General features: G+C 38.8%; 1 protein-coding gene across 4 annotated transcripts in view; it reads left to right on the top strand.

Annotated features, from left to right (window-relative positions):
* itprid2 (ITPR interacting domain containing 2) overlaps positions 1–22,635 on the top strand; it is a 154,167-nt gene that overhangs the window by 109,549 nt on the left and 21,983 nt on the right. For all 4 annotated transcript variants that reach the window (XM_043693469.1, XM_043693468.1, XM_043693470.1 and 1 more), the window contains 4 exons: positions 2,479–2,563; positions 16,374–16,459; positions 18,405–19,667; positions 20,060–20,137. In XM_043693469.1, coding sequence (XP_043549404.1) covers positions 2,479–2,563; positions 16,374–16,459; positions 18,405–19,667; positions 20,060–20,137 — 1,512 coding nt within the window. The remainder of the gene's footprint in view (positions 1–2,478; positions 2,564–16,373; positions 16,460–18,404; positions 19,668–20,059; positions 20,138–22,635) is intronic.

The following is a 22,635-nucleotide window of genomic DNA, read 5'->3' as shown; positions in this document are numbered from 1 at the left end:
CTGGTTTACTTGTGACTTCTGACCCACTGAACTAACCACCTTCCCCAGCAACCTCTCCCAAAACTAACCACCTGGCCCTCCCGCCTCCCTCTTTGGAAGTCACATAGCATCAAGGGTGAGCTGACATGGTGGATACAGAACTAGCTTAGTTGGAGACCAAGGGTAGCAGTGGAAGGATGCCTTTTGATATGGAGGATTGTGACTAGTGGTGTTCCACAGGGATCGGTGCTGGGACCTTTGCTGTTTGTGATCTACGTAAATATTTGGAGGAAAACGTGGCTGGTCTACTTAGTAAGTTTGCAGATGGTACAAAGATTGGTGGAGTTGCAGATAGTGAGGAGGATTGTCAGAGGATACAGCAGTTTAAAGATCAGTTAAACACATGGGCAGAAATATGGTAGATGGAGCTTAATCTGGACAAATGTGAGATGATGCTCTTTGGAAGGTCATGTACAGGTGGAAACAATACAGTGAATGACAGAACCCTTAGGAGTATTGATATGCAGAGGGATCTGGGTGTGCAGGTCTACAGATTAGTGACAGTGGCAACTCGGGTAGATAACGTAGTGAAAAAGGCCTATGGCATGCTTGCCTTCGTTGGAAGGAGCCTTAAGTTTAAGGATAGGCAAGTTATGCTGCAGCTTTATACAGCTTTAGTTAGGTCACATTTGGAATATTGTGTACGTTCTGGTCACCACACTATCAAAAGAATATACAGAAAAGTCTTGCCAGGAAATTGCGTGGTATGGGGAATTTCATCTATGAAGAAAAGTTGGATAGACTGGGTTTGTTTTCACTGGAATGCAGGAGGTTGAAGGGGTGACCTGATAAAAGTTTATAAAGATTGTAAATGGCATGAATAGAGTGGAAAGTATGAGTCTTTTTCCCAGGTCAGAGGGATCAATTATTCAGGGACACCAGTTCAAGATGTAAGGGGGGGGTGGTGCAGTTTAAAAGAGATGTGTGCGGCAAGTTTTTCATTCAAAAAGGGTGGTGAGTGCCTGGAATGCATTGCCAGAGGAGGTAGTGGAAATAGACACAATAGTAGTATTGAAGAAGTACCTGGATGAACATGTGGAAAGGAAGGGAATAGAGGGATACGGATCCTGTAAATGAAGACAGTTTTAGTATGGAAGGGCAAGATGTATTGTTCTTTGCTAAGTTTAATACCCCCCGACCCTATCCAATCATGCAACTCCTCTGGTATCAGCGAGACCTAATTGTTACCCTGGCATCCCCTTATCCTGTCTCATTAGCTCCCTGACATAACCTGATCTGACCACATATCCCGGATTCACCTCAACCAACTCCATCCAAACATCTCCCCATCCATTCTCGTACTCTGTCATTCCCTACCATTCAATCTGGACATGTCAACATCATACAGCGGTTAGAGTCATAAAATCCTCAAAGTCTATAGCACAGAAGAGCCCTTTAGCCCATCGAGTCTGTACCTGCCATAAACAAGAACCTAACTATTCTAATACTAGTTTCCATAGTTTCATAGCCTTATATTCCTGTAAAAATATTTAAGCACTAATTAATTCCATTTAATTCCATGTCATGGTGCTATCAAGCCACACTTGGTGGTGCATGTTGAAGTTCCACCCAATGTTTATTCTGCACCTTTGTTGCTTTTTTCAAATGTTGTTCAACACGCAGAGGTACAAATCCAGCAGCTCAGGGAATGCTGTAATTTTTGCTGCTCATGTTGGTTTTGATATCATTAGATTTCATAGGTTCAGAGTCCATTTTGAAGACCCCTGTAAAGTACATGTAAAGTATGATTCCGAGAGTATGATTGCCAGGCTATTGCTTAATCAGCCTGCAAGACAGATTTCTTAATTTTGTATGTCCACAGATCTCCGGGAAGAGGACTTTGCAGGATCTAATAGGCATGGTGTGCTTGGGCAGGTATTTGGGTAGTTCAACCAGTTTTATAACTATGTTTTTCACAGTAACTTCTGGTAACTCATTTGCCTATTAGGCTATTTCAGGGAACAGTTACGAGTCAACTACATGCTGTAGGTCTACAGTCACATATAGGCTAGACAGAGTAAGGATTTAGGTGAGGCAGATAGGCTTTCATAACAGGCTGCTGGCTCTATAGTCACCGGGAGTGACACAACATTTTTTTCCCAAATTAAACTAACTGGATTTATTTTCCCCAACTGCCATGTTGGAATTTGTACTTGTCTCCAGATCACGAAATCAGTAACGTAACAACTGTGTTACTAAAGCTGCTGTTTAACTTGGAATAGCAAAAGTATTATAAGAATATCAATTTTTAGATATTTTTGTTTAGAATTCATGAGTTATGAACATTAACCTATTCTGAACAACTTGCAAACATGGTAAAGGATTCAAATAGCAGCAGTAGATGCTATGTCCTGTTAAGATAAGGTGGTATTTTTGCTTTTCTTCAAAATGATCTCTCTCAATTATATATATGGTCACACTTATACTCTTATTGAACAGGTTCAAAGCAATGAAGGTGAAGGGGTAAATGTTCCAGCAACTAGAAATCATGCTGCACAAGACAGAGTTTCAGCAGCCAGTAAAAGTAAGTAAAATTTGAAAGATTTATAAGCATTGTAGTTTTCTAGATTTAATTTTTTAAAAAGTTACATTTGTTTTGAATGTTAAGTGATTGTGACATGTAGATATTGAGAGTACATCCAATTCCATGGCACAAAGCCAATTGCAACAACACATTGGTTTGATTTAAGATACCAAAGTAAATTCATTCTGTTTTAACTTAATGGAAATTTTCTTTGCAATTTGTAGCTTGTGCAATATTTTGGATTTTTATTTTTCTGCTTCTGCACCTAAGAAACATTGGGATTTACATGGGCTACACTTCTACTGCATTTGGTATTTGGAAAAACTTCATCCTATTTAATAGTTTAATAGTAAAATATGACCATAAAGTAATAGATTACTAACCTATTCAAAATTTGTTAGCTGTGTAAATCTAGAAAGTTGGCACTTTTTGTTTTCCCCTGAATTCAGCATCTAGTAGAAAACCACATTCAGAGAATGCAATGTGTTGTAATTGTGTTCTGTCAATTTTGTGTCTTATTCAGGAAAAGTACTTTAGCAGATTTCTCTGTTTTTCTTCCATTATTCAGCACATGGTAGTCATCAGGTAATTCGACTGAGTTGACCCAATAATGATGTGGTTAAAAATCTCCTTATTTACATGAAGAGTAATTGTCTTCCCCTGAAATTAGCAATATTATTATTTTGTTTGCATGTTATTAGGTTGTGCAGAAGTATACTATGCAGCACTATTTTCAACTTTGAGCAATGGCTTTTAACTATACTATCTAGTCTGTTGTAATTGGATTGATTTTGATTCATTGGAAACAAACTAAAACCAGCAGGTGTGTGCTGAGTTATCTGGCTACTGATTTAGATAGAAATTGCAGTTTATTAAATATCTGTAATGAAGTGAAACACCTTTCCTGGTATTTGGACGTCAGTACTGTTTGTGTAAATGAGCTATGGCATTCTTGTGAGAAGTTGCTTGCATTAAGGTTGTGAATTGAACAAATTTAGTGGAAATGTTTGCCTCCGTATAGTTTGAAGTATTTGAAAGAAAATCACCAAGTTATTTAGTTATATGAAAGGATTATTTAACTTTTCTCCAAACACGAAATGGGCTGAATTAATGCTGAGAAAATAGAAATAACAAATTTGCTTTAGAAAATCAGAAATTTTGCCTGATTTCTGAAGATTTCTACTGTACCAAAATAAGGTTTAACTCCGCCACTAATCTCTTAAGGATTTGTCTTGTGACAACTGTAATGGTTTGAAAATCAATACAAAAAGAAACCATTCTTCTGTCATTCTGTTTTGTATTGTTACACAATTGTCAAGATTACTAATACCTCCATGATAAAAACCAAATTCCTGCAGATGCTGATCTACTTATTCATCTCTAGACTAATCTACTATTTAGATCAATACCTCAGTAACTTTATATCCTTTTTAAGTTTTGGCTCATCAGTGGGGGTGCTATGATATTTTGTGATTGGTACAGTTTAGGTTTCTGTATAATTCTTGGGTTTGTGATGCCAGCTGTATAGACTGCATATATCTATATAATGTATAACATACATATTCTGTTCCTGATCCTTGAAGGAAACCTTTTTTATCCTTTATAGGTGGGTCACCATTGTGCCTGTGCTAATTCTTGTAAAAATCTACCCAATTTGACTCACTCCTCCTGCCATATAATCCTGTAATCTTTTCACTTTCAAGAAAGCATCCAGTTCCTTTCCACAAATTATTATTCTATCTGTCTATAGCACTTTTATGGATTTTTTAAATGTTGTATTCTAGCAATATAATTGAAAGGCCCTAATTGCGTTGCCATACTATTTGTTTTGCCATTTTTCAGTAACTATCTAGTACCGTCTAAATTTCTTGTAATGTGACTGATTTATTTGAATGAATGAGCTTTTTAAATGTTTTTGTGTCGCTACACAGTGCACTACCTTTTTAAAAGGGCTGACTTTTGTGTAACTTGTTCAGTGGTTAGCACTGCTGCCTCACAGCACCAGGGACCCAGGTTCAATTCCCGCCTCAGGTGACTGTCTGGAGTTTGCACTTTTTTCCCTGTGTCTGTTTGAGTTTCCTCCAGGTGCTCCAATTTCCAACCACAGTCCAAAGATGTGCAGGTTAGGTGAATTAGCCATGCTAAGTTGTCCATAGTGTTCAGGGATGTGCAGTCAGGGAGAAATGTAGAGTAATAGAGTAGGGAATGGGGCTGGGTGGGTTACTCTTCGGAGGGACACTGTTTGCTTGTTGTGTCAAATGGCCTGTTTTCACACTGTAGGGAATCTATGATTCTATGAACTTCCACATTAATGCACAGCCTAGAAGGAACATTGATTGTGATCCTCAGACCCCTTTCTTGAACTGTGTGTAATTTTTACCAGGTATTCCTGAATGTCATAAATAGACCTAGTCTTTCCTAAGCCCAAATGCATGGCTTTATACTTGTTTGAAGGACATTAGCTACATCTCGTCTCAAATTGAAATCACATGATTTTGACCTAAATTTGCAAGTGCTAAATATTTTTAAAGTCCGTATGAAAGCTTTTATTCATATGCTGATCTAAATCATTAAGTTATAATTAATGATCAGTTCCAACAAAATTGAATTTACTCATTTCATTTTAATTACACACCAATGGAACATCTTACCTTAAAAGCATTAGTACCTCTGGTACTCGTCGGCATTCAACAGCAATCTGAAGTTTAACTGTTGGGAAATGGAACCAAATGTTCTATCAATATTTGTTGCTGAAAGCGCGTGTTGATATCTGTGAGGGCAACCAGGCACCTGTGACTGGATTGAATAATGCAAGCAATTTGCTAAATGCCTTTAAACAATCAAAATGAGGGAAGTAACAATATAAGGAGTGGAAAGAAGTGTCAGTTAGTGCTGGTAAATTCAACATCAAATTAGATGCAGAAAGAGAAATGAAGAGAGAGGAATAAAAAGCAGAAAGGAATGGTTCAGACTTTTTTTTTCTTATTTTCAGATGCCTCTATGCCTTTTCTTTCCCCCTCTCTCTAAATCTTCTCCAGCTTTGCAAGCCTCCAAGAGATGGATCCCTCTAATTCAGGCCTATTGGACATCCCCATTTTTCATTCCTCCACCATTGGTGGCTATGCCTTCAGCTGTAGGCTTTGAAATTTCCTCCCTAAGCCTGTCTATCTCACTTTCCTCTTATAAAAAAACTCCTTAGCACTGATCCCTTCGGCCAAGCTGTTGGTGATCTGACCTAATGTCACTTTACATGGCTTAGTATCAAACTTTGCTTTATAATGCTCCTGTGAAATGTCTTGTGGTCTCATATTAAGTTACAAGTGTCTGTAGGTTGTTGTTGTTGTTACTTTTACTACTACTACTACTACTACTAATAATATACTTGGACTGAAAGGGACAAGACTTCATTTTTTCTGGTGAGTTTGACCACACATATACAGTAGTGTCACAGCACCCAGTAGACTTCAATGTTGCACAATGCAACAAGATGCTATTTTTTGTGAAACTGATGGAAACAACTCATGTCACAAAGAGCTTTGGATTTCTGAGTTTAACTATATATCATCCCCTCACCTGGAATTGTTGCATCATTTGAGCATAATTAATGGTGAGTAATTGGTACACTTTAAATTTAGGAGCAAGTTATGATCCATTTGGTTACAGCACTATCTCAGTTGGTAATCCAAGGTACTTGTTGGCATTCAACAGGAATCTGAAGCTTAACTGTCGGGAAATAGAACATTTGGTTCCATCAATATTTTGTTGCTGAAAGCGCGTGTTGATATCTGTGAGGGCAACAAGGCACCTGTGACTGGATTGAATAATGCAAGCAATTTGCTAAATCAATCAAAATGAGGGAAGTACCAATATAAGGAGTGGAAAGAAGTGTCAGTTAGTGCTGGTAAATTCAATACCAAGTTAGATACAGAAAGAGAAAGCTTACACTAAATAAGTATAACGCCTTAGCTTTCTAATACAATGCTGCTGGTACATTATCACCTCTTCTGTTTACCTAGCTCGTTTTTAATATTTCAAGATTTTGCAAGGTCTAGCACAGGGAGCATTATCAGGTATGGGACCAAGCCTATCAGGAGATATTATGTTAGGTGACAAAAAGATTGGCAGAAAGGTAGGTTTTAAGGTGTGGTTTCAAAGCGAAGAATGAGCTGGGTGTTGGTCTGCTTTGGTGTAGAGCTCCAGAGTGTGAGCTCTAGGGAACTGAGGAACTGGTGAACCAAAGCAAATTGGGGATAGGCAAGAGGTCAGAATTAGAAGATCCTGGATGTTGGGCAGGTTTGTGGACTGGAAGAGATTGCAGAAAGAGGGATGGGTGCAATCATGGCGGGACTTGCAATTGACGAGGAAAATGCTCAAATCAAGATGGGTGGCTCAGTGGCGAGCACTGCTGCCTCACAGCACCAGGGTCCCAGGTTCAATTCCAGCCTCTGGCAACTGTCTGTGTGGAGCTTGCACATTCTCCCCTGTCTGCTGGATTTTTTCTGGGTGTTCCAGTTTCCTCCCACAGTTGAAAAATGTGCAGGTTAGGTGAATTGGCCATGCTAAATTGCCCATAGTGTTCAGAGGTGCATTAGTTAGGTACATTAGTCAGCGGAAAATGTAAAATGTAGGGCAGGGGAATAGGTTTGGATAGGAAACTCGTTGGAGGATCAGTGTAGAATTGTTGGCCTGAATGGCCTGTTTCCACACTGTAGAGATTCTATGATTCTAAGATGCAGCTTAAATGTGTGCAAATGGTGGTCAACAAGCACAGTGATGAATGAGGAATAAGCCTGCTAGAGATGAAGGCACTGGAAAGAGAATATTGGATGGCCTCAAGCTCACCAAGGATAGAATGGAACCTACAGCCCAAGAGTGCGTTAGGTTAGTTGAATCTAGAGGTGTTGATGGATGGATGAGGGTTTCTGAAGGAGGTAAGCTGGGTGTGGGCGAAGTTGGGCATTTTCGCAGAGGTTAAAATAGAGAACAGAGTTTGGACAGGTGACTAAACAGTGAGGCTTTACTCTTCCCAATACTTAGTTAGAAGAAATTGCTACCCATCAAGTGCTTGATATTAGGTAAGCAACTTGATAATTTTAGCACCAGTGGAAGGAGTTGAGGGGTATTAATGAGGTCAAGCTAGATGTCAACAGCATAAATGTGAGAAAGTAAATCTCCACATTTATCGCAGTCACATGATTTTGATAAATGATGTCTGGCACTACGTTAACTATCACTACGTTTTACTCCTGCTAGAAGCCGGAAGTATGAATATGTTTCCTTGTTGTGGTTCTGCTCGCCGAGCTGGAAGTTTTTGTGGCAAACGTTTCGTCCCCTGTCTAGGTGACATCCTCAGTGCTTGGGAGCCTCCTGTGAAGCGCTTCTGTGGTGTTTCCTCCGGCATTTATAGTGGCCTGTCCCTGCCGCTTCCGGTTGTCAGTTTCAGCTGTCCGCTGAAGTGGCTGGTATATTGGGTCCAGGTCGTTGTATTTGTTGATGGAGTTTGTGGATGAGTGCCATGCTTCTAGGAATTCTCTGGCTGTTCTTTGTTTGGCTTGCCCTATAATGGTAGTGTTGTCCCAGTCAAATTCATGTTGCTTGTCGTCTGCGTGTGTGGCTACTAGGGATAGCTGGTCGTGTCGTTTCGTGGGTAGTTGATGTTCATGGATGCGGATCGTTAGTTGTCTTCCTGTTTGTCCTATATAGTGTTTTGAGCAGTTCTTGCATGGGATTTTGTACATTACGTTAGTTTTGCTCATGCTGGGTATCGGGTCCTTCGTTCCGGTGAGTTGTTGTCTGAGTGTGGCTGTTGGTTTGTGTGCTGTTATAAGTCCTAGTGGTCGCAGTAGTCTGGCTGTCATTTCAGAGATGTTCTTGATGTATGGTAGTGTGGCTAGTCCTTTGGGTTGCGGCATGTCCTCGTTCCATTGTCTTTCCCTTAGGCATTTGTTGATGAAATTGCGAGGATATCCGTTTTTGGCGAATACCTTGTATAGGTGTTCCTCTTCCTCTTTTTGCAGTTCTGGTGTGCTGCAGTGTGTTGTGGCCCTTTTGAATAGTGTCTTGATGCAACTTCGTTTGTGTGTATTGGGGTGGTTGCTTTCATAGTTCATAAACGTTTGCAACAAAAACTTCCAGCTCGGCGAACAGAACCACAACAACGAGTACCCGAGCTACAAATCTTCTCACAAACTTTGAATGGTTCTTTTTCTTCACAAGAACCTTTGATAAAAATTAAAGAATTGATACCAGAAATTGAATTATTACTTTAGCCATTGTCTGCAATGATAGCACCTCTCAGTATGTTGTGTAACCTTGAGATTTGTTGACATTAATACAAAGGTATTCTTGTTTAGTGATATAATTGCTTAAACCTTTTCAGAAATGATCTGATAATTGGCATGAAATTCTATATCTACTGTAATCTGCCAATAATCTTGTGCAGGTTGATGTTTTCCTACCCTAGAACATTGCATCATCTAGTAGCAGTTAGCTTTGTGGGGTTTGAGTGACCCTTTGCTGTCGCTCATTTATTTTAGGATTGTGCTTCAATGTGTGTATCCTGATTTTTCGAGGGAAGATATTGACTTAAAGCTTTAATTTAAAATAAGTTTAAATGTGTAAGCGGTTCATGCATATTAGTATCAGTTGCAAATAGAAACTGATTGAAACAGTAGTTAAAATTAGCATTTGTCATTAATCCTCTACCATTTAGGTACTCCCAATTTTTAGAAAAAAATTAACTATTAGTTCCTTATTGCTTTGCTAAGAAGGATTTTAAATGATGAAAGCAAATCGCCATCTGCAAACCGCCACTGCCATCTATAATTTTACAGTTTTAAGTGAAAAGTAGCTAGTTCTTAAGTAATTCTAGCTCAGGATTACATTTTGACTTGATAGATTAGATTACTCACAGTGTGGAAACAGACCCTTCGGCCCAACGAGTCCACACCGACCCGCCGAAGCGCAACCCACCCAGACCCATTCTCCTACATTTACCCCTGCCCCTAACACTACGGGCAATTTAGCATGGCCAATTCACCTAACCTGCACATTTTTGGACTGTGGGAGGAAACCGGAGCACCCGGAGGAAACCCACGCAGACATGGGGAGAATGTGCAAACTCCACACAGTCAGTCGCCTGAGGCGGGAATTGAACCTGGGTCTCTGGCGCTGTGAGGCAGCAGTGCTAACCACTGTGCCACCGTGCCGCCCACAAATAATTATTTCTGGGATAATTGCACAGGAATTCTGTATATCTATGAACATAGGAGATATAGTTAGTAAGTTTGCAGATGGCACCAAAATTGAGGTAACATTCTTTGCTGTCCACTATATCTCCAGAGTACAATGGGATCTTGATCAGTTGGGCCAATGGGCTAAGGAGTGGCGGATGGAGTTGAATTTAGATAAATGTGAGGTGCTGCACTTTGAAAAGGCAAATCAGGGCTGGACTTATACATTTATTGGTGAGGTCCTGGAGAGTGTTGGTGAACAAAGAGACCTTGGAGTGCATGTTTATATTCCTTGAAAGTTGAGTCGCAGGTAGATAGGATAGTGAAGAAGGCGTTTGGTATGCTTTGCTTTATTGGTCAGAGCATTGAGTATAGGAGTTGGGGAGGTCATGTGGCTGTACAGGATGTTGGTTAGGCCACTTTTGGAATTGTTGTGTGCAACCCTCCTATAGAAAGGATGTTGTGAAACTTAAAAGGTTCAGAAAAGATTTACAAGGATGTTGCCAGGGTTGGAGGATTTGAGCTATAGGGAGAGGCTGAATAGGCTGGGGCTATTTTCCCTGGAGTGTCGGAGGCTGAGGGGTGACGTTAAAGAAGTTTATAAAATCATGAGGGGCATGGATAGGATAAATAGACAAGGTATTTTCTCTGGGTGGTGAAGTCCAGAACCAGAGGGCATAAGTTTAGGGTGAGAGGGGAAAAATTATAGGAGATCTAAGGGACACATTTTTCACAAAGGGTGGTGTGTGTGTGTGTGTGTGTGTAATGAGCTGCCAGAGGAGGTGGTGGAGGCTGCAAAGTTTACCAAACCTTGATCAAATGAATGTTCCCTTAGTCTCAATAGCCTTGTGGATACTGACACCACTTGATGAAAACAAAGAATTGCACAGCACAGTAGTTACCATTTATGAGAAAAGGCATAGCTTATGTAGAAATGATTAAAATATTGAAAATACTTTTAAACTATGAGAGCAATCTATTTTAAATGTAATATTCAATTTGCACCTGCCTCCAAACATTGAACTTGTTTTAACTGAATCTTGGGGGGAAATGTATAAAAGTGCTTTCGGTCGTTTTAAAATAGAGGTTTTCAGAAATAAACTGCTTTTTAAAAGTTTTTTACTGTTTGTTGATATTTGTAGCAAGGATTTTCAACTGTATGTCTGATTTTGTCACAATATGAGAAGAGTTGGTGTATATCAATTTGTAAACTTGCAAGGAATTCCAACTTCTTAATCTTCAACATAGACAATTCCTGTGCTACCTGAATTCCTCAAAGAAATGTTAAGTGATCTAAGCTGCTGGACTCCAAACTTCTATTGTGGGGTATTGGTAGAGAGGAATGCTATATCCGCCAATTCTTCTCCCTAGTTCGATATCCTTCTCATCAATGATGGTCTCTATTAATTTCACTAAAAGTTGTTGATCTGCAAACTGTCTCCTCTCCGTATCTCAAACCCCTGATTAGTGGTGAAATGTATTTCTAAGGGGCCCTGAAATTCCTCATGCAACTCATGTAATGAGACCATATTTATATGCACATCTCAACAAAGGCTTATTCTATCTCGAGCAGTGTCAGCCAAACTCATTGCTCTCACACAATGCTCATACGTATATTTTCCACTAGGAGTCATCAGTTAACAAAATCCTTTTTGCACTGATTCTCGCACTGACTGGGTGACAGTCAGGCCACTATAATCACCCATTATTAAGCTGGATTGTGTCAATTATGCCTAAAAATGTGAATTTAATTTAGGACCTAATTCCTCTAGTGATAGAACCTATAACAAGGGGCATAATCCTCAAATAAAAATTTGGTCATACAGAACTGAAATCAGAATACTTTTTCATATAGGGTTTTGAAATCTAGAATTCAATCTCTTTAAATGCTGTGAATGTTGGTGTTATTGCAATTTTCAAGACCGAGATCCACAGACCTTAATTAACTAGATACATTGAGGGACGGTGAGAGAAGGCAGGTAAATAGAATAAAGAACAATATGGTAAAGGAACTGGCCTGTCTGTACTCCAAGCCTGTGCTGTCACATTTTGCCCTTCCATACGAAAACTAAAAGAGTTGAGAATTTTTCAATCAATGTGCTTGGATATGTTATGATTTGATTTTATTTATTATTGTCACATGTACTGGAATACAGCAAAAAGTATTGTTTTGCATGCTAACCAGACAAATCATACCTTACACACGTATATCAGGGTAAGTGAAGAGAATGCAGAATATAGTGTTACAGCGATCTCAGGGGCAAGTGGGACTCTAATCCAGAGCTTTTGGTCCAAAGTTAGTGATACTACCAGTGCACCATAAGGCCCTCTTTCAACCATGATCTAATTGAATGACAAAGTAGGCTGAAGGAACTGAGTGGCCTTTTCCCTTTCCTGTATATGTCCAGCTCATGACTGAGTCAATCTCTTCTGTGAATATTGAAAAAGATTTACAACAACTTGTGTTTATATGGTTCCTTTAATGGCAAGTGTCACAAGGCATTTCTTGGATATTATCAAGCAAAACTTGACTTTGACCTTTTCTGCAACCTTTTACTTTGTTTTAAGAAGTATATCTCTGGAATCTGGCCACAGAAACAAATTCAATTAATCAGCACACTGAGTTTGCATGAATTAAACTGTATCGGGCCTCTGAGGAAGTTCTTAAAAGCATGGTTAATTTATAGTTGCAAGAGTAATAATGTGTACCTTTTTTAAATAGTTCTTGAATATCAGCAAAGTATTTATTTACTAAAACTGACCACACACTCTATATTGAAGCCAATATATTGTTGTGGTTCACTTTTTAGTTATTTTTATTGTATTAACAAGTGATAGATTAGATATTTGTTAAAAATGTTTTTTTGAGGTAAGCACATTTCATCTGCATTGACAAAACAGTTATCAAGCTTAAAAGTATTTATATGTTTAAATGCAGAAAACAAACAAAAAGGGAAAAATAAGTCCTGAAAAATCTGGTTCAAGATAGACTTTTATATTTATGATTATATAAATGAGTTTGAGCAGAAAAGTTTTGAGCATAGTTTGTGCTTAGATTGCTCATGTGCCATTGGCAGAAATTTTACAATGGGATGCTCAAGTCTATATGAGCAGAAATTTCACTCATTCAAAAGGGATTTCATGCCTAGGATTGAAGGTGCAGTTCCTTTATCTCTAAACAGTCAGTAAACTTAAACAGCAGGAAATCACATATTAACAAGAAGCTCTAAAAGTGTCTAAGTACACTATAGCCTTTATAATCACTGAGTGTCAAGGAAGTGATGTTTTCAGATCTGGGGTTTGCTTGTTGTCCTGCAATTACTGGTTAGCTTTTATTTGCTTTATTGATTGTGCATTCTTTGTGTACTAAGTACATCTCAAGTTCCACATCACATCCCTGTTGACTTTAGATTAGGTCAGGCCAACCACATGCAAGATTGCTTACAGCATGAATCAGCCCATGTCAGATACTTATTTCCTACTCAATGTTTATATGTAATACACAGCACTTTCAGCATGCAGTCACTTTTTATGAAGTCTCATAATAGACAGATGCTACAGTGAAAACAGATAATTTGTTTTTATGTTTCAAACTAAAGGGGTTTTCAGTTTTGGTGAAGTTTTTTGTTGTTAGAATTTGCCACCAAAATATTTGAGTCCAAAAATGGAGTTGAGTTGAATTGGGTTGTGATATTGGTGTTGAGCAAAAGGCCTGTATTTAAAGAGGTCAGTGACAGGACTGCAGGAAGTTGATTTGCTGGGCCTCATTTGTTTATTATCAGTGAGCTGCAGCTACCAGACCCTGCAAAATTTGACAGTCTTGAAAGGCACTAACATTTTCCAACACCGATATCAGTTGAGGTTGCAGGTAAAATCCATCAAGGCAACTGGGCTGATCGGAAGTGGTAACTGGAATAAATTCACAGAGGCCTATGTGCCATCACCAAGTCACCCTTGAATTACAGTTGGAGAGTATTTGACACTGATCCAGCTCCCTCAAAGTGAATGACCAGAATCTCTGATTCTCCTGTTTATATCCATCAGCCAGGACTCCCCGATTGGCACTGTTAACCTGGTCTAATCAGGGAGGTCCTAATCTGAGATCCACCTGGCTAATCTCATTCAAATCACAACAGTGACCAGCAGTGAGGCATTGATTTAATATTTCTTTCAAGTTTGCCTTTTGGGAGGAAGCCTCCAGGTTTTCTTTGAAGGTGGCTGATTTGGCTGCCAAGTACCTGACAGTAATAACAGAGTATTCATGGATGCTGATGTTAGTTGCAAATTAATTTTCAGGAGAAGCCGAGTATTAAAATGACTGTTACAGCCTTCGGCTCTGGGTCCCTATACAAAAGCCTTTACCAATGTGAATGTATGTTACCAGCCATATTGGATGTTTAGGCACAGGTTTTACATTGTAAAACTGGGGTAGAAACAGACTTTCTAGATTAGGTTTTTTTACATATTGTATTACAATAAAGTGTTCATCACATGTACTTACTAATCACACTTTTTTGTGAATAAATCTTTGCATTCCAATTCTTCTTGATGAACAGTTAAAGAATGAATGTTGGGCATTTTCTAATTAGGTTCATCAAATGGTTCCAAAGTAATTGTTGCTGGTTCCCTTTGTAAAAGTGTACAAGATTTACTGATGCATCATTGATAGAAGAGCTGTTATGCATGTGCTGAAAATGACTTGTTTGGTGCGTAGAAACTAACAGATGGGGCCAGAAGTTACAGCACAATATTTTTTTTGATGGAGGTAAAGTAAACTTGGAGCTGCATAGAGTTGATTTTGATTTTGCAACCTGGTTGATAATTGACAGATTTCCTTCCATTCTGTGTGATCATAACTAATCAGATAACACCTCTCTGTACTTTGATCAGAAAACATGATTATTTGGTACAATATTTTAAAATTGCTCATGTCCTAAGTAACATTAATATAAATTGCTTTATAGCAGCGTGTTAAATAACAATAATTTACAATGCAATCAACATATGCTGCCATTAAGATAAAATCTAGTTAGTTTGCACCTATCAGAGCTTTTCAAATGATGGTAAATAATTTTGTAAGATACTGTTACTTTGTGGTTTTATGAATTATTTTATTTGAAGGAATAGACATCTCTCTTGGTTCCATAACACAAAAAACATGTAACAACTGTATAGCAATTGTCCTTTATTACTTTCTCAGATGTTAATTCTGGCAAAGTTGAGAGTTAATTTGTATCAAAGTTTAGCCTTTCTTCGGATGACCCAGTTGATAAAAGTGATGCATAGCTAAGCCAAACAAGCCTCAAGTTCACTCTCTGTCCTTTATAAATTAGCGGGTCTGATTAGGATTCTGGCAGCATGCTACAATCAATCTTAGTGCCTCAGGTTAGGAAGAAGAAATTTATCTAGGATTACTGCCTCCGATGATTTTTCAATGTCACCCACTAAATCTGTGCATGCGTTGATGTCAGCTGAAGATAAATCAAGCGTGGCTGTTATGCTCTACAAGATAGAATAACTTGTGAGCACATTGTCTAGTCCTTATGTGCAAGATTCTCATTCTGGCAAGGTATGTTTCAGTGGAGGGAGTAATTTCATAAGGAAAAAGAGAAAATCGTGATAGCTGTTGAATAGCATATCTAAATCTGTCCCTCCTAATAAATGAGAGTTTATTATGAAATTATTTATGAAATTAAAGTTCAGAGGAGCACCAAGAGAAAGACTAAATCAATTATGGAATGTGGAGGCAAGATTTATCCATCTGTGTCCTGCTGAAGGAGCAAAAGTTTTAGATAAGCCTCCTCAGGAATGAAAGTAATCTAATCTGCTATTTTTTGTTTGATTTGATAGTGCTAGGAGTCGCTGAGGGGATGTTAAACTAGAAGAGAAGATACCAAGCTGCTTGGTACAAGAAGCAATATGGGAAATAGATTACATATTAGGATCAAAAGAAGTATTGATCACCACAATACTGATATGAAATGTGCATCAATCAAAGAAGGAATAGCTTTTGTTTCATATGGCTTGCCTTGAGACTGAGAAATCTGTATAAACTTTATTTATGCCAAGAATAAATGGGAGATTTTCAAGTTGTCAACTATGAGTTTTGTTAACATCTTAATGAGCTGGAAATGTGTTGCTAGAAAAGCGCAGCAGGTCAGGCAGCATCCAGGGAACAGGAGAATCGACGTTTCGGGCATAAGCCCTTCTTCAGGAAATGTCGATTCTCCTGTTCCCTGGATGCTGCCTGACCTGCGCTTTTCCAGCAACACATTTCCAGCTCTGATCTCCAGCACCTGCAGACCTCACTTTCTCCTCTAACATCTTAATGAGTAAAACAACTCATTGCAAATGTAAGCTTACAGTATGAATATGCTCAGCAAACTAGAAGTGACAATAGAATAGTCAATGCAACTTTGTTATGCTAGTTCAAACCAGTTTGAGTTTACTTTTGTGCAATGCATTCCATTCTAACATTATTAATTCTAAGTGCAACATTTCCATTTCTAGCTCACGCTTTGTCTGCGTGTTTATGTTAATTTGGGTTCAGATTTAATGAAGTCTGCTGTACATTTCAGAACATTTTACAAGGACCAGCAGCTCCCATTCTGATAGCAGCGGCTTTGCAGAAGATCCATCCTCTGACATGACTGGACAGTGTCAGGTATTACATTTTTACTTTCAATGAAAGAAAATTGTGCTCAAATTTACTTCTTAACAGTTACATTTTAGGTTTTTTTTAAGGAGAATGCAAATAATAGGCAGTAGAGGTCAGGAGCAGGCCATATGCTTTCTCTCGAATGTTATATGACTTTTTGAAGGGGACAGTGAAGGAAAAGTATTTGTGAAGAGAGGAGAAACTGCAGACTTAACCTTTGATAACCTTGATAGAAGGATCTATTTTTCCAAAATATAGGATACTTTTTGCCAGTTTGTACACTGATACACTCAGATTTAAAAGAGTAACAATTTTTTTGCGTAACTATAGCAGGTTAATCAACATCTTAAAATAGACCAGAGAGATTTGTATCCGTGCAGTATGTTTTATTTTGGATCTGCAATCCTTGCAGTATTCTGTTTTTAAATTTGCAAGTATTCAATTTTTTGAAATTATATATATCTTTTAACAAATTGCTTATTGACATTTAAGGCCCTACTATTACAAGAAATATACTACAGTATCATGACGTTTACTAAAGGTGTCCTAATCTGTAATGTGTATCCACTTTAATTACCCATCTAAATTAGCCACACAATGTCAGGGGGATATCTGATTTCTAATGCACGTCCTGTTGACTTTTAAGAATATCTTTAATGTCTAATAAATCTGTTCTATCTGCAGTTGAAACATATACCTGGGGATACTGGTGACCTTTTTGGTGACTGAGCCCCAGCAGATGCTGTAGGTCATGTATTCAGTAACTTTAAAAGCTGAGGAGGTACTAGTATTTGTCAAATAATCAACATTGATTTTTAAATTGGACAGCTGTATTCACTGTTCCCTCCCTTGTGGCTCAGATGCTATGTTGACACATATCTGGTATCATATTTGGATTCTATGGAGCTTATGTTATTCTCTCCTCTTGTTACTTGGCACTTAATGCTTTATTTCTAGAATCTCTTGTTTTATATTTTTTCAGCAGATCAATTAATGCACTGTTGCTGTTTGTAAATTCATACATGTTGTCGTATTTCTCCCTAATCATTTCTGCAGGGAGTTTAACTTGAAATGATTTAAGATTAATAAAATAAACTTTTTGACTATTTATTTCAAAATATCTTTACAGTGCATTTGGCTTGTATACTAAGTGTACATACTAAGACTGCATTAGATTTTACACATTACATTTCCAGAACAGATGATTGACCTAAATATATTTTTGTGACCAGTTCCAAGTAATAATTTGTGTGAGGGGCTGTTTTCATCGAGTAAAACAGTGGGAATATCTAAGACACTGGTGGGATTTAAAATCAACTTTGAGAACTCTTGTAGTTAGTTGAGGGTTTATATTTCGCAAAACAATGGATTTTGTTTTGCTATTAATGTTATTTTAATAAAGCAGAAACCTCTCTTTCTATAAATCTCAGCTATGGAAGCAATTTCTTTTCAATCAGTAGCTGATCAATAACTTTAGCAGCAGTTTCCATTCCAGGAAAGAGTTCCCTTGAGCCAGCAGAATAACAGCATAGAGAGTTTTGTTGGAAAGCATATGTACGAGAACGTGACTCTAGTTTGCCACAAATTTAAAGGTTGAAGAGATCCTTGTGGTGAGAAGTTCCCGAGACAGTTCTTTTCTACCCAATGGTTCAAACCCTCACACTCTATTGTGAAAACTAAATTACCTTTACCGCAGCATAGTTCCTAAATGATCTGTGCCCTTTAGACACATTTGAAGTCTGCAAACAGTTACGATATGTACGATGTTTACTGACCCATTTCCGAGTATTGACTGTTTTCTCTTTTTGTTGAAGTGATGAAAATAAAACTGAGTTTCTTAACTGGATACAAAATCATTTAAATTTAAGCTACTAGTGACTGATTGATTGATTTGAATTAATTATTTGAGTTGAATTTTTATGATACATTTAATTCTTGTGGTCTATCCAAGGGTCCAGATGGTTACCTGCAGGCTATGGGGAGCAGTGCTGATAGCTGTGATAGTGAGACAACAGTCACATCATTAATCGATGAACTTAAAACTCCTCAGAGTTGTGACCAACAGTTTTTCACTCCATTTCAAACACCGGTGGAAAACATGACTCTGGATCTTAAGGAGACAATTTTAGGGTTGAAGGCAGAACTAATTCCTGATGCTGTGATTGATTCACAAGGGGCAATGGTTGAGAACGATGGCAAGGAAGCTGCTGATGTGGACAATTCTGCGCAGTCAGGTGGACAGAAGGCTTTGGATTTTACTGATGAAGAATCTTCATCACAAGGTGACATGACACTGTACCCAGAAAGTGACACAAGGTATGAAAGTGAAGGTGATATTCCTATATACTCTGGTCATCATAAAGCTGGACAAAGGCAGAGTAGCATGGATTCTGTCCTGAGTTGCTATTCAGAACCTGCTGCTTTAAATCTAAAGGATGCTGAAGCAATGAGTTTTTCTTCTTCGTCAATAGATAAAATTACTACAGTACTTGAGAGAGCTAAAACAAAAACCTATATTGTCTCAAGTAGCTCAGGAAGAGCAAGACGTCCGGTGACCAAAGCAAATGATCGAATAATGCGAGAGGGAGAGAGATCACCCAAGAATGAACCTCTTGCACAGATGAAGCGATCCAATTTCCAAAGGTCCAGCTCACTTCCAACTACACTGCTCAGTCCGGTGCGAGTTGTGTCATCACTAAATGTACAGTTAACACCAGACAGTGGTTCACAGTGCAGTTCACCCTGTTTTACCTACAAATACTCTGCCCCGAAAGGAAAGGAGGAGATGCCTACTAATGATGAAGATGAGCAGTCAACCTGCCGATCAACACTATTTATCCCATTTGCGAAAAGAGAGAATGAAAAACAGTTCGCTTGGAATAGACATCAAGAAATGCCACAACATAGGTTGAGTTCACAGTCGTTACCAATGCCTTCACCTCTGACACAGTCTTGCTGTTCTCTTCATACACTTCCTCCAGACTGGCAAGGCCAACCTCTCCATGATCACATGAGAACCAGGAGTATGTGCAGCACTCCCAACCTCATGGAACCTACTTATGCAACATGTACAGCACCTTTTGGACATTTGTATCCCCAGAGACCCATGGCACACTCTTATCATCACGTTCCCATGAATCCTCCATCTGCTATTGAATCACAGCTTCGTGGAGTCCTTCATGAGATTAGAAGCACAGTACAGAATCTTTCACGGGTAATGAAACATCATTTCACTTAGAGTTGAGGAATTAAGATTACTTTGCCTATCTTATAAATCTAGAGGTGATTGGAATGCCATTTACTTCAATGTCTAGTGGTAACAAACAAAACGTATATTTCTGAAATGTGTAATTTGAAAGATTAATAACTGTTCATTATTTCATATTCACATTTGTATTGTGTGAGAGAAGTTGGGATCGAGATCTGTGGTTGCAGCCTATTAGTGTATCACTGACATATTGATAATGTGAAACATATTCTACCTTTTGATTACTTCAATTTTTCCCTTAATAATTAAGGTTAAATCTGTACATGATCTGAATACTTTAAATATGCCTCTTGGCTTTCCAAGAAGCTCCTTGCTAATCAAATTGCTTATGTTTTCAGATCCCAATGTTTCATGGGAGTGATCAGCCCTTTCCTTATTGTTCTTCATCAAGATTAGGTCTTTTACCATTGTATGAAGTAAGTTGCTTTCTGAAACCAAAACAGTCTATTACTTTTTGATGTTTTTATTTATAATGTATCAAAAGTGCTGGTGGGTGGCATGTGTCAGTTGCATTAGTGTTGTACAGTATAACTGCTATGATCTCTAGTTATCAAATCACATTTCAACAGTGCAAATTTCAATGAAATGCTTTCAGTTTAAGCATTAATGCTTAATTGTGTTTCTAATTCATATACCTAGACTAAGCCAAAACACACACGCTCTTTTCACAGCACTATAGAAAAACATTGGACAAGTGAGAAGATCACAGATTTGTGAATTTTTGTGTTTTGATGGGAATTGATGTAACATATGTAACTTTTATCAACTTCACTATCACAGACACTGCTGCGATTCACAAAAGTGGTCCCACCATGACCTTCTGAAGGGTGACTAGGATTATGTGGTAAATGCAGATGTTGTCAGTGAACCTTCCATCCCATGACATTTTGTTTGAATTCCCTGAGCAAAACAGGAGCTGGATGCAGGGTCTTGCAACCCTTAAGAAAAGTCACTTAATCTTAACTGCAAAGAACTACTTCCTACTGCAACACTGGGAAGTGTATCTTCTGCAGGAACCAGGTCATGTCAGAACAAAATTGATTTATAAACGAATGCATTTTGTATCAGAGTTCCCGTTTTGTGTTATGGGCACACGAGAATTAGGTGCAAACTCAGCTTAAATTCTACCTGTCAGAAGAGGAGACTTTTATCTGGGGGGGGGGGGGGGCTAAAGAATCCATTTGCAGCTATTTGTTTGACTTTGCCTCTATTATTGGCTGTGGAAGCAAAGTAAATGAGCCAGTGCTAGTGTTGAAAATGGTATTGCATGGCATCAATGTACTCCCATACATTTTGGACTTTGCAAGATAAATAATTACTGAGGTCAGTTTGATAGAAGAAATAACATGAGTAGAACTTTAGGACGGAGCATTATATTTGCCACTTCACTTGTTTCATGGGCAGATTTTCCACAGTGTTTTTACTCTAGTGATGGAGAGGGATAAGTGTGCACTGCAGGGCAAGAGTTATAGCTGGGGGCAAGAGTTATAGCTGGGGGCAGGGAAGTTATGATGCAGTGAGGCACAACTTAGGATGCGTGGCTTGGAAAAGTAGGCTTCAAGATAAGGGCGCAATTGATATGTGGAGCTTGTTCAAGGAGCAACTATTGAGTGTCCTTGATAAGTATGTACCTGTCAGGCAGGGAGGAAAAGGTCGTGTGAGGGAGCCGTGGTTTAATAAGGAATTGGAATCCCTTGTTAAATGGAAGAGGGCAGACTATGTAAAGATGAGGCGTGAAGGTTCAATTGGGGTGATTGAGAGTTATAAGATAGCCAGGAAGGTTCTGAAGAGAGAGCTAAGAGCAGCAAGGAGGGGACATGAAAAGTCCTTAGTTGGTAGGATTAGGGAAAACCCCAAGGCTTTCTATAGGTATGTCAGGAATAAAAGAATGACTGGGGTAGGAATAGGTCCAGTCAAGGATAGTAGTGGGAAGTTGCGTGTGGAGGCTGAAGAGATTGGGGAGACACTGAATGAATACTTTTCGTCAGTATTCACTCAGGAACAGGACATTGTTGTGGATGTGAATACTGAGTCACAATTAATTAGAATGGACAGCTTGAGGTATGTAGGAAAGAGGTGTTGGAAATTCTGGAAAGGGTGAAAATAGATAAGTCCCCTGGGCTTGATGGCATTTATCCTAGGATTCTTTGGGAAGTAAGGGAGGAGATTGCAGAGCATTGGCCTTGGTTTTTATGTCCTCGTTGTCTAAAGGAATAGTGCCAGAAGACTGGAGGATAGCAAATGTGGTTCCCTTGTTCAAGAAGGGGAGTAGGGATAACCCTAGTAACTATAGGCCGGTGAGTCTCACTTCTGTTGTTGGCAAAGTCTTCGAGAGAATTGTAAAGTATAGGATTTATGAACATCTGGATAAGAATAATGTGATCAAGGATAGTCAGCATGGTTTTGTGAAGGGCAGGTCGTGCCTCACAAACCTTATTGAATTCTTTGAGAAGGTGACTAAGGAGGTGAACGAGGGGAAAGCGGTAGATGTGGTATATATGGATTTTAGTAAGGCATTTGATAAGGTTCCCCATGGTAGACTACTGCAAAAAATACGGAGATATGGCATTGAGGGTGAGTTGGAGGTTTGGATTAGGAATTGGTTGGCTGGAAGAAGACAGAGGGTAGTAGTTGATGGCAAAGTTTCATCTTGGAGTCTAGTTACTCGCGGTGTTCCGCAAGGATCTGTTTTGGGACCATTGCTGTTTGTCATTTTTATAAATGACCTGGAGGAGGGGCTAGAAGGTTGGGTGAGCACGTTTGCGGTTGATACGAAAGTCGGTGGAGTTGTTGACAGTGAGAAAGGATGTGTCAGGTTACAGGGGGATATAGATAAGCTGCAGAGCTGGGCAGAAAGGTGGCAAATGGAGTTCAATGTAGCTAAGTGTGAGGTGATTCACTTTGGTAAGAGTAA

Source organism: Chiloscyllium plagiosum, chromosome 7 (assembly GCF_004010195.1).
Source record: "Chiloscyllium plagiosum isolate BGI_BamShark_2017 chromosome 7, ASM401019v2, whole genome shotgun sequence".
Lineage (NCBI taxonomy): Eukaryota > Metazoa > Chordata > Chondrichthyes > Orectolobiformes > Hemiscylliidae > Chiloscyllium > Chiloscyllium plagiosum.
The sequence above is the reverse complement of the archived record's forward strand: the minus strand, read 5'-3'. Positions and strand labels throughout refer to the sequence as shown.